Source organism: Haliaeetus leucocephalus, unplaced genomic scaffold (assembly GCF_000737465.1).
Source record: "Haliaeetus leucocephalus isolate CR32 unplaced genomic scaffold, Haliaeetus_leucocephalus-4.0 Scaffold566, whole genome shotgun sequence".
NCBI lineage: Eukaryota > Metazoa > Chordata > Aves > Accipitriformes > Accipitridae > Haliaeetus > Haliaeetus leucocephalus.
The window spans coordinates 2859733-2872350 of record NW_010973002.1 but is presented as its reverse complement, the minus strand read 5'-3'; the positions used below and the strand labels follow the sequence as shown (position 1 = coordinate 2872350).

Genomic DNA, 12618 nt, shown 5'->3' with positions numbered 1-12618 from the left:
ATGAACATAACACTAAGGGTTTTATAATAGCCATAAAAAGACTAAATGCATAACTAAAATATTGTGCGCTTAAAGGTTCCTTCATAATTCTTTTCTTTAAAGCAGTAATTTAGTAAAAACCAGTATCTTTTCATACAAAATATGAAAAAATGTCAAGGTTATTACAAAATGAAAACACACTTTTAATTTCTCAAAGCTAAGCAATCTCTTCAGCGGTCAAGTACTAAGAACTTGTTGAAAGTGATTTTTTGTGTTTTCTAGTCAAGACAGTCAAAATACCCCAGAAAATATTGGCAACCACTTCAAAAGTAGCACCTTGAAGTTCTCAAGCAGAATTTCAGTTTAATCACCATACCAAGAATTAAGTAACAAAAAAATTAAGAGCACTCCTTTGGCTCCTTCAGCCATTAGTGCGTTAATACTTTCCAGGTACCACAAAAAGAGCAGAGAAAATATTCACCAGAATAAAAGTTATGTTGCAGATTTCTGATAAAGACACCAATTTGAAGAGTCAAAACTGAGATACTCAATTCAATTCTGAAACAAAATTGTTAATTATTTCCCAGTAAAATACTCTATATTATCCCCCAAAAGCACACCAATAATTTTAGGTCTGAATAATTACGTGCAAATACAAACCAAGTTATAAATTCCTAGGAGAAGAGCCTCTATACATCCACTGCTCTGCAAATCTCTGCTGGCTGAGACAGCAAGATAGCACCACATCAATTCCGGTAGAAACTGCAGCGTGAATCGTAGCAATTGTTTCTCACCACTGCGATAGAACTCAAAGAGCTGATGACAAACTGGTTCCAGAAGCTGAAATATAAATTACAATTGTAAATGAATAAAACATTACAAGAAACTGAAACTCTGTGTGGATCAATCCTATGGACAAAACTGTAAACTGATAAATGTTGTATTTTAGCTATTAGGGAGTGACTGATGAAATAACCACCTAAGTCACCTTACACACTTTTCATCCCTTATAACATACTTTCAGATGGTAAAAGTAGAGCTTTCCATCCCATGTAAAGAAAGAATTCCAATGGCTCCTTTCTCTCACTTTTGGCTCAGCCACAAAGGCATATAGAGGACACTTGTTATCACCACACTTAATACCATGCCCTCAATATCTCTAATATACAGGAAAAGTACCTGAACAAAAGGTCTTGCTATTCTAGAGCTCCAGCAGTGTACACACAGATTGCTAAAAGCTTTTACCCACGAAGTGAAAAGAGCTGCATAACACTCAAACTATTACAATAATTAGTATACAGTAGAATTAGATCACTTTTCCACTCTCATTAAAATCTTCTAGAAACTTCAATGTATTTATAGGTTTGAGACAGAAATGGGAAGCCTCAAGTGTAATTTTACAATCAAATTTGTTAAGCTGATATAAATGGAAGTAATACATTGAATTGGAAGTAATACATTGAGCTAGAACAAGTTAAAAAAAGACTTAAAAACAATTAAGCAATCAGCTTGCACTGTGTTTCTGGGTTTAATGTGCATTCTTGTGCTACCACCTACCTCTGCTAGAGGATGAAACATAGTGTTAACCCTCATGTGTCAATGTATGGAAGTTATATATTCATTTTGTCACCGAGATAGGAGAGTTCCTAACCTATGTGGAAAATACTGTCAAAACCAGCAGGCAATTTCAAAGCCAGCTGAACAGGACACTGAAGTCTCAAGCAAAATCTCAAAAGCACATACTCAAAAATACTTTTTCGCAGCAAACACAGCAAACCAATCGATAAGAGTTTGGAACTGTAAAAGGATTTCTTCTAAAAAAAAAAAAGTGGGGTAGAGACAGGAAAAGGGGGATTTTTAATTCAATCTTCTAAATCATTTGTTTGCAAATAATAACAAATAGGAGGACCCTAACATCTAAGAAACTACTCCCTGAAAAAGAATCTAGGCAGTTGATGCATTTATATTAGCAAACTTTACAAAATGAAATGTGAGATTCCAGCTATTTAGAATTCATTTTATCACCTCCAGCTAGTATATAAAAAAAAGCATTACATAAAATGTGACATTCTCCAATTGCAAATCTCTGAAAGACAGGATTCAAATGTAACATAGCTAAAGGACCAGTTTTTCTACCTTGTTTCTTACCTCCAAGATTTAATGTCTTAACAGTTCATCTATATGACTCACAGAAGTAGATTCTAAATTCACCAGGAATGTTTAGGCTAGTAATAGACCTTCACTGAAACGTATTTGTGCAAAAAATCCCCAAAAGTTTCAACCTGAAAATGATGGAATCCAAACCAGACATGTATTTTAGAGATTGCACTGAGAAAAAAATACTATAATCACTAGAATTGCCACTGCACTTCAGTTCAGAAAGCATATTACTCAACACCTTTCTGAAAATCCTTAAAAACTGGAATATACATATGTACTTTACTGCTGGTAACATGCTGATCACTTTTTCCATTTTATTCTAACTACAACACTCAGTTGTTCTTCTATTTGTCTAGGTCATGCCTTCAGTTTTTCAATGGACCAAGCTTCCAAAAAGGTAAGAAACCCATTCTTCTATATTTTCCTCCCTTTATTGCAGGAAAGGAGGCATCACCACCAGAGAGGCATGCTAGAAGAAAAACCTGCTTTCTCTCCTAAGTTTTTCCTCTTGACTACAATGAAAATTGAGTCAACGTTTCTCACCTCCCAAAGTTACTTCTGAAACCAAAGACTCTTAGCAGGCTTTGGTTCTTTTTTAGCAGTAATTTGGGACGATCTGATCCATTCAGAAAAAGAGGAACTTTTAGTTTCTGACAAATACAGCTTCTCTTTGGAAAAATCATTTGTGAAAAATGCACACTAACGGCAAAAAAGCCATGCCAAGCTAAACTAGTTGCCAGTTTTAAGAGCAAAATATCAAAGATCCTTCTAGAAAAATTTACCAGCACAAGTGCTTTCCATCTTCAGCTTACATATTTCACACAATTTGCATGCTTTCTTTAATGAAGTATCTGTTCAGAATGATGTGCTTGAACTTTAAAAGGCACATAAATAGCTATGACAGGTATCCATGTTCACATCATTATCTCAGTTGAGACAGCTTTATACCAGCACATTTAAATGCTTAATCAGAAAAAAACCAGATTTTCTTCCTGAAAATGCCACCACATGCTACAACCTAATATCAAAACACACTAATGATTGTTGCTGTTTCAAGATATTGTTTTAAACTAAAACAGTTCCAAAAGGTATACAAACTGAAACAATTTTTAATGCTGGAACAGAAGAATGTCCAAGCAGTTTCATCCCTGTTTCTTTTAAGCTGCATCCAAATGCGTTAGACACTCCAAACACTTTCCATTTCCTAATGCAAATGTCTGCACGGCTACTATCTAAAAGGACAGCAATAGCATTTCAGGTAGAAAGAAAAAATCTTGCATTTGTGAAGAAACAAACCTCAGAATTTTTTTTTTTTTTAAACTGTTGGACTCTTGAGTCAATTAAAAGTCCTTTAAATCTTCACATCTACTGAAGACTCCCCTTGTACTGAATTACATTTTTCACGTATCAGTGGCCCAGGAACCTCAAAAGTAACTAACAAAGGCTTTACTAACAAAGCTACTATGAATTGGGTATTTCTTTGTTACAGCAAAGAAGTAGTTCATTTATCTCACAAATTGATTATTAAATTCTTGGAGAAACAAACCAAAAAACCCCATATGAAAAACAAACATGAACCAGCAGGAAAATACAGTCACAGATGCAAAATATACATGGTTGCTTTTCAAATGCTTTAAAAAAAGAACACATCCATCCCCCAAAACAAGATTAATCACAATTTTAAGGTACAGATAATTATTATATTAGAAGTACATATATTCAAAGGTATACAGATGGGATGGTTTGTCTGGTTTTAATATCAGCAGTATTTGTAGTGTTCACACATCAATCTGTCCCCTTTGCATTATATACATGAGGTAAGAAAGGACAGCAACATATCCTACACTGTAAAGCAAGTTGTCATTACACAATGCAGCTAATAGATCTCAAATAACAGTTGAAAGCAATTACTTGTCTTTTTAACTGCTAGTTTATAAGTATTTTCACAATGTGGAAAGCTCGAAGTAGCCCTTTCCACAAAGTGACAGGTACTCTGAGAACAGTCCAAATAAAGATTTTTGGGACTGTTTTCCCAAGGCAGCACAACACTCAGTGTCAGCACTGGCTTTTCATTTCAATTCAAAGTCTCACTAACAGCGAAATCTTCGATACCTTGCCCCCAGAATTATCCCAACAACTTTTTTGAGCAGAATTTGCAGGGCCTTGACCACCCTGCTACTAAGGTCCCTGAGAAACCCAGGGACAGGCAGAAGTAGTAAGACATCAAAGAACATATGGAAGTATCAATTTGGCTATGAACAGGGAGACTCATCAGATTAATTTACATGTTAATATGCATTCTGAAGACCAGACAGGCTTGACTCAGTAGCTGGAATGACTCAGAATGCCTTTCTGAGCAGCAAAGTAAAATTACATTTCTTCTTTGCTGGACAACCTGGAAGTTTCTCTGCCAGCATTCTTTCTAAAAACGTATGTACTGAAAACATTTTATTCACTGACCACTACTGGCATCATCTCATACTTTAGAAAGGTTCCTTATACTGGGTCTTTTCAGAAGAGGAGTTAAGGACTTGATGCAATTTTAAAATAATACACAAAGGTTTACTGGGTGGTAGAAAGTGAGACAATACAGTTAACAATACACAACTAAAACCAGCTCGGTATGTTCTGAACTCACCTGGACACTTTAAAACAAGTGCAGTTATGGGGTATGGAACCATTCCTGGCACAGGTACAGAGCAAACCTGACCCCTTCCCCCCAGTTTTTTTTCTTTATTTGGCCATCATTTCAGCAAGGGTACATCCACTGTATAAATGCATATATTTATACTGTATGTATTTAAGACAACAACAAAAAAACCTAAAACCTAAGCAATAACTTAAAAGAATTGCAAACCTATTAACATTTTTCTCTTGGGTTGTAACACACAAGCTTTGATAGCTATAGATTCACATTCAAGTGATACTGAATTACAGAAAGAATTCTGTCCGTCTCAAACATCTTTTCAATTCCTTAACCTATTTCTCGATTCTATACCCAAGTCCTGAAGCCTGTGAGTATGATCAGTTGTTCCCATGGTAGTATGTCATTGGTAAGAACAAACATTTTGACGCAGGCTCTTCAAGTAGTTCTGTAGATCACATAGTTAGACCAGAATTAACAGTTAGAATAGAATTAACTAGCACACAAGGTCTTGTTTTATTCTGCTGGTGTTATGTCAGACATTTTATGTGAGAGATCCAATATACTCACTTCATTCTGTGGCTCCTGAATTACTTTGTAAAGAGATGAAATCAAAGCACTCTTGTCTTTCAAGTTTGTAGCATAGCTGGATATGGATGCTTCTGGCAGTGTCTGAAATAAAAATAGTATAACTGCTAGAAAAAGCAGTTTTTATCATTAAAATACAATAGCTATTTCAACAACAATTTTCTATTACAAGTTACTATTTATCAGAGTTTACTATAAACTAAAACGCGTTTCACCATGAAATCTTTACTGCAGAAATCACCGTGTTTTCAGGACAACAAAATTGCCAGAAGACACACTGCATTTTATCATTTTGCAGACAGTTTCATACAGGATGTAGTCACATTGGATGGGAAATAGATAAAAACCAGGAGTTTCACAGGTGCGATCCCAGTGAAATTTCCCTGTGAAACTTAGCAGTTTGCAGATCCATACTTTAAGGAGTTTTCTCAAGACTGACTGTACACAGCTAATGAACATTATTACAGAATATAGTATTACTCTGAAAGAACACAAATTTCAGTTTACATGAACAGCTCTTTTGTAATACTAAACAGATTTTCTGCCAGTACTTAGGAGGGTAAAAATCTAATCTTTTTAACAACACTTTGGAAGCTGTACATTTAAACTTACTATTCATAGCTCTTACAGTACTTCTTATCTGCAGTCCTTCAAAGAGCTCATACTCCATTATACAAATGGGAAAACACATTCCCAGTGTATCTAAGCAGGCCAGGAGCAAAACCTATAGTCAAGTCTACTCTGTACTCAAACCAACAAGACTATTCATCTGTGATATACATTTTCATTGCTCTGTATCAGGAAGTATTAATCCCAAAGAGGACAAGAAAAAAATCCTTTCAAGCATACATTTGCATATATCACATTATCTCAGCAAAATCCAAGGTTACTATTTTTTTTCATCTTCTACAGTAATCAAGCACTCTTGTATATTGCTCCAGCAGCGATTCAAACACTACTAGCTAAGTATCTGAGAGTGTATTACCTTGAACTCTGATAACCACTCCTCCACAACCCCAGTATCCACAGCTAACATCTTCCAACATCCGTTCCAAAACCTTCAGCCTGAAAGGATAAGCAAACACAGTTTGTGAAAACTCTGTAGTCACTGCATTGAACAGATGATGAAAATTAAGTCCCTGTGAATATTTAAAGAATTTTATCATGCTTTTACTTGTTAACATTTCACATGCTGACACTACTTTGAACTTTTATTCTACCTCACTTATGCAAGCTGCTGGAAGCATTAAGCATGGGAGTCTTCACATACAGCAGTTCAATAAATTCCAAATATGTATTGCGTGGGAAGCTCCATAAGTCAAAGATTTGCAGAAATGGCATTTTGAAAACAGAAAATATTACCTTCTTAATTTCAATTTATTTTTCAGCTTATAGAACTTGAGAGAAAACTGTATGGACTCACTGAAGAGAAATGACTGTTTAGGTTTTTCCTAGTCAACTGCTATTCCTAACTTGGAAAAGGTCCCTGAAATAAAGACTGATGGAAAACCTTTCAATCCTCCCCCACTATGGCAACTGCAAAACAACAAGGCTCAGCATGTAGCCCAAGATGGACTCTCCTGTCCAACAACCCGCATAATTCTCAGACAGAGCAAGATCATCAGTACTAAGACTTGAACACAAGAGATGCAGAGTGGCTTTTGAAACTCATTTCTGATTTCTCTTAATTTTTGAGAAAACACTTAAAAACAACTCTCCTTTGGAATGGCTTACTCTGAAACAAAGAGCAATGTACCATTAAGATACAAAACTATGAAAAGTTAAAAAAGCATGCTGTGAGGGATACCCTAGGCATAGGTGAACTATTCAACAATACACATTACCTTATCCAAATTGTGACCATGGATTTCAAACAACAACAAAATTAAATACTCATCTGAGGAAAAAATTTAAACTTACTTGGTGAAATGTTCAGTCATGTGAGATATCCCATCAAGTTTTGCTTTGCCAGTTTAAAATTAGTTATGAAATACTGATACCCAAGTATGGGCTTGTTGACAGATGACAAGCAAGGAAAAGAGGGGAAGGGAAGAATTGCCTTGTATAACACAAATACAAATATTTTGTTCTGAAATCCAGACTATAGTGGAATATATCCAGAGAATTTTAAGAAGCCTAAAGGGAGAACAACCAGACATGATAATAGTGAGAGCTCACTATAACCCTCCAAAGCAAGGGGAAAAAAAAAAATACTCGAGTAAGGCTTTACTTAGAGAAAGCAACCAAAATCTTTCAGTGCATAAGACGTGGCTGTAAGGATTTGACTATTCAGACATGCATGGCAAAAGGAACAAAATTGAACAGACTGTCCAGCAAATTCTTGAATCATTTTAATACACAATAATAGAGTAAACAGCTAGAGATTTCCACCCTCCCACACTAGCGCTTTCATAAAATAAATGACCTGGTCAGGTAAAACCATGGGGAACCAGGTAGGGCAATCTCCTCTTACAACCCCAGAAAGATTTGCAAGTCTGTGCAAAGCATACAAGAACAGTGCTTTCTGCAGATGAAAGGGAAACAAGGAAGGGCTAAGGAACTATAAGCTACACAGGGCTAGATTTAATTTCTGGAGAAAATAGCAGCAGTGGCTGTAAAGACCTAGGAGGTACAATGCAGCAGCAGCTCCACTAAAAGGCTTCTCCTGGCAGGTAGAGGGTTGGGGCAGATCCACAAGAAGGATACCAGCAACATCAGGAGAGGTAGATGACAATCCACAGCCAAGTGAGGAAGGGGCAGACCAGGTTGGCAAGCAAAGGGTACAGAGTGATGCAGGGAAGAGAGGCCTCATAAACAAAAAAAAAGAGCTAACCAGGACCCCACTTCAAACGTAAGCACATATATAAAGCGCTGCCTGCAGGACAGCATGATGGGGGAAGCTCTAGCAAATCAGCATGACTGGGTGCCTCTGTGAAGTGCCCATACACCAACAAACATGCAGCATGGCAAACAAGCAGGAGGAGTTAGTACATGCAGTTGCAGGGCTATGATCTCAATGGGATCACTGAGAAAACAGCATAGCTCACATGACCAGACTACTACCATGGCTGGATATGTGCTCTTTAAGGACAGTCTGGGATGGTGAGGAAGGAAAGCTGCCCTTTATTTGGGAGAGCAGCAGGGATGCATGGAGCTCTACCCTGCAATGGACGATGAACACCTGAGAGCTTATAGGTCATGGATAATAGGGCAGACCGACATGGGTGACATTGTGGCAGGTGTCTGCTACTCATCACCTGATCAAGATGAAATATGTGAGACCTTGTTCATACAACTAAAGAAGCCTCACATTTACAGGCACCTGGTCCTCACATAGAACACGAACTACCCTATTATCTCCTGGAAAGGCAACACAACAGGGAATGAGCAACCCAGAAGGTTTTTGGAGTGCACTGATTATAACTTCCTGAAAGAGGTTACTGAGGAGCCAACAAGGGCAAGCACTCTGCTGAACATCATAATTACAAACATGGAAAAACTGGGCAGCGATGCGAAGGTCAGGGCAGTCATAGCTGCAGTGACCATGACATAATAGAGCACAGGATCCCAAGAGGAAGGAGGATCAAGAATGTTCAAGGATGGTTCACTGGCTTTTGCAAAAATATCATCAGCAACAGGAAGACTAGGGCTCTATGGATGAATGGTGCAGAGGACCTGCTGACAGGAGATATGGAGAAGGCCGAGGTACTCACTGCCACCCTTGCTTCTGTTGTTACCAGCAAGAGCAGCCCTCAGGAATCCCAGAATTCTGAGCACAGAAAATTGCCTCCATCGCCAGGCTCAAAGGGCTGTGACCAGCGGCACAAAGCCCAGCTGGAGACCTGGCATTACTGCTGTACACCAGGGGTCAATACCTGGACCAGCATGGTTTAACATCTTCATTAATGAAGATGGGTGATGGGACAGAGCTCACCCTCAGCATATTTGCAGATAACACAAAACCAGGAGGAGAGCCTGGTACCCCACAGGGGTGCTGCCATTCACAGGGACATCAACAGGCAGGACACATGAGCCAACACACGAATCTCAGGAAGTTTAAAGGGCAACGCCAAGTCCTGGCCCTGGGGACAAACCACCCCAGGCACCAGCGCACACACAGGGGCCAGACAGCTGGAAAGCAGCTTTGCAGAAAAAGCCCTGGGCATCTTCAGGAAAAAGGGGAACGTGAGCCAGCCCACACACACCCTTGTGGCAATGATGGCCAACAGCCCCCAGATCACTAGCAGGCCAAGGGAGGTGATCCTTGGCCCTTATGAGACATTTGGAGCACTGGGCTCCCCAGCACAACAGACCCATGGACATACTGGAGAGAGTCTGGGAAAGGGCCACAAAGCTGATGGACAAACTGGAGCATCTCTCATATAAGGAGAGGCTGAGAGAGCCAGGACTGTTAAACCTGGAAAAGAGATGCTCACAGGGATTTTATGAATGTAGATAACTACCTGAGGGGAAGGGAATAAAGAAGATGAGGTCAGGCTCTTCTTATTGGTGTCCTGTCATAGGACAAGAGGCAACAGGCACAAACTGAAATACACTAGAAAAGGGTTTAAATGTAATTTCATGTAAGGGTTATTGAACACTGCAACAGGTTGACCAGAGTGGCTGAAGTCTCCATCCTTGGAGAAATTCAAAACCCAGTTGGACAAGATCCTGAGCAACCTGTCCAGTTTTCACTCCTTTGAGCAAAGGAGTTTGGACTTGATGATCTCCAGAGGTCCATTCAAACCTCATCCATTCTGTTATCCTGTATTAACAAAGAAATAGGAAGGATTGTCATGAAGAAAACTCATCTAGCTAAATACGAACTCTTTCTGACCAGCACTGATGGTCTCTAAAGGTATAATGACAGCAATATGGATAGCAGCCTCTGAATGGTACAGGTTGTGTGTCAAACCCTGCTGTCAAGTGAGGCTTTTAAGAATAATAGTGTGTGCTAACAAACACAAAGGCTAGTTCTACTACAATTATGGAAGCAACGACCTCATCAGTTCCTACAGAATCACACAATCTACTTGCCCTACTTTCATTCCTGTGAAGGCAGACTAAGGCTTTTGCAATGTCTCATGCTTCAGCAGAGTTGACAATAGTAACCACTCCCTACTGAGCCCCATTAATAGCACAAATGCCTGTGCTAATACTGACTGTTGAAAGCAAGAAACCCATGATTTAGAAGTGTCCAGAGGAGTCATGGATACCACATCTATTGAAGAGATGCATTTTTTTTCCCCACCTATTTCTACTGATACTTCAAGCATTATTTTCAGATTAAAGGCTCTCAGGGAACACAGGATTCATTTGAACAGTAAAAACAATAAGAGCATCCTTGGCTGGCATTACCCATTGGACTAAGGACAATACTTCAAGCTTTTATGACTGTATATTTGAAGGCAAGTCTTTTTTTGGCAAAAGCATGAACTTTTGAAATTAAATCTATAAAAAGCTGAACTAAAAGAAACAGGACAGTTTTCACTGATTGGGTCTTTGATTTTTAAAGTAGCAGAGGCATTCCACTAAGAGTTAAGGCAGTTGAGATACACAGAAGATAGACTATCCTTACTTTACCTCCATGCATTAAAAATGCAAATACCCTTCTGAATACACTGTTTAACCTCAAGCACATATGCATTCACAGCAATACACATTTGAGTGTCACAAATAAGAAATCCAATTTGTAATTATTTTCATTGAAGACAAAGATTAAGATTATCTGTTAGACTGATCTCTCCCTAGAAGGAAAAAAGCCTCAATTTCACGTATCAGGTGTATGGGGTCTACTAAAACAGGCACACAACCTACTGTTTTGCTGAGGATTGCCAAATTTTGTGTAGTTAAATAATAGATCAAGTTGGACTGCAACAAGGTATGGACAGGGTCAGCAAACCCAAAACTGTTCTAAAGGAAGGATTAACAAATTTCAGTTAACAATACAATTTTTTCTGAAGCCCACAGAATGTTTACAAAAAGTAACTCTAAAATCGATTTTTTAACACAAAGTAGGCCAAAATAAGGCCTAACTTATAGCATCTGTTAACCTTTTACAGAAAAAAAAATCCCAAAAGGATTACAAAAGCATGCCTTAATTACAGCTCCAAAGTGGATTCATCTGCAAGATAGAGGCTGCTGTAATCATTAGATACCTCAGCCACTATGGAATTAAAGCAACATGAAGTAAATACATGCTACCTTGAAAAAAAACCTGTAAAATGATATTAGGAATGTACTTTATAAATACCAAAACTGTAATGAGAATTCAAACAATACAGCAAGCACTACACAGCATTTCCCCCAAAAAAGTCTTGTTTTAAGGTACATCAGCATGTAATTCCCTTTGAATAGACTTTTTTCCTTGATCTCTTCCTCTTAAGTCCCTGCAAAGAGTTCAGATGAGTGGAGTTTGAGACTTTCTTTAAACACAAATTGCTTTTGTCCCTACAAATCTAGCAATACTTTGACTAAAATTAAAGAGCAGCTTCAAATGTCCCCATACTCCTCATTCCAAGAGATTAAGAGGCAGAGTCATTGGGATGTCCTGATGGAAGACAGTTGCAGGAAAGAGGAAGACGTCTCAAAGATTCAAATGATACCACAAAATTATTTGTGATGGATCTCAGTTAACAGTCAGGTTGTCACATCTCTGTTGAACTTTTATTAGACACATACTCTTAGCTTATATCATACATGAAGGCAACTTTAGTTGACACACTTTCATTGCAGGTCTTATTCACATTACTTCACATTTGCCACGGGATGAAAGCATGCATAGCTACTGCAGCCCAGCTAACAAATGGCAAATTTATCTGTGTGTTTATGCCTTGTGAGTTAAAAGCATTTTGGAGTATTTTCCACAACTCTCAACTTTGATTAGCAGCAAGAAATATGATTTATACTAAACAATAATTAACAGACTAGCTTTCCTAGTAGAACATCTATTTAAAGTAAGCATACATAAAGCCATACAGCCCTTACTAATATCTAACACTGGAACCCCAGGACATATGCAACTTGAGCTCTAATATTAACAAGAGAGTACATCTAACTTACATTCCACTCAAAGTCTGCAATCCATTTTGATATAGCTTGAGGTTAGACTGTTCTCTGGATCTGTTCCCAAGTAATAAGCAGCCTCTGAGAGCTGTAAATTGATCTTGCTCTATTCTAATACTATAATAAAACTCTCCTTACATAGGAGATATCAATTTTTGCTTTGTTTCAAGATTAGTAGTACA

At 38.1% G+C, this 12618-nt stretch overlaps 1 protein-coding gene across 1 annotated transcript in view; it reads right to left on the bottom strand.

Moving 5' to 3' along the window:
- FAM126A (family with sequence similarity 126, member A) overlaps window positions 1-12618 on the bottom strand; it is a 45605-nt gene that overhangs the window by 18373 nt on the left and 14614 nt on the right. The window contains exons 2-4 of the mRNA XM_010577611.1: window positions 6357-6436; window positions 5354-5455; window positions 640-819 (exon numbers count right to left, since the gene is read on the bottom strand). Coding sequence (XP_010575913.1) covers window positions 640-819; window positions 5354-5455; window positions 6357-6407 — 333 coding nt within the window. The 5' untranslated portion in view covers window positions 6408-6436. The remainder of the gene's footprint in view (window positions 1-639; window positions 820-5353; window positions 5456-6356; window positions 6437-12618) is intronic.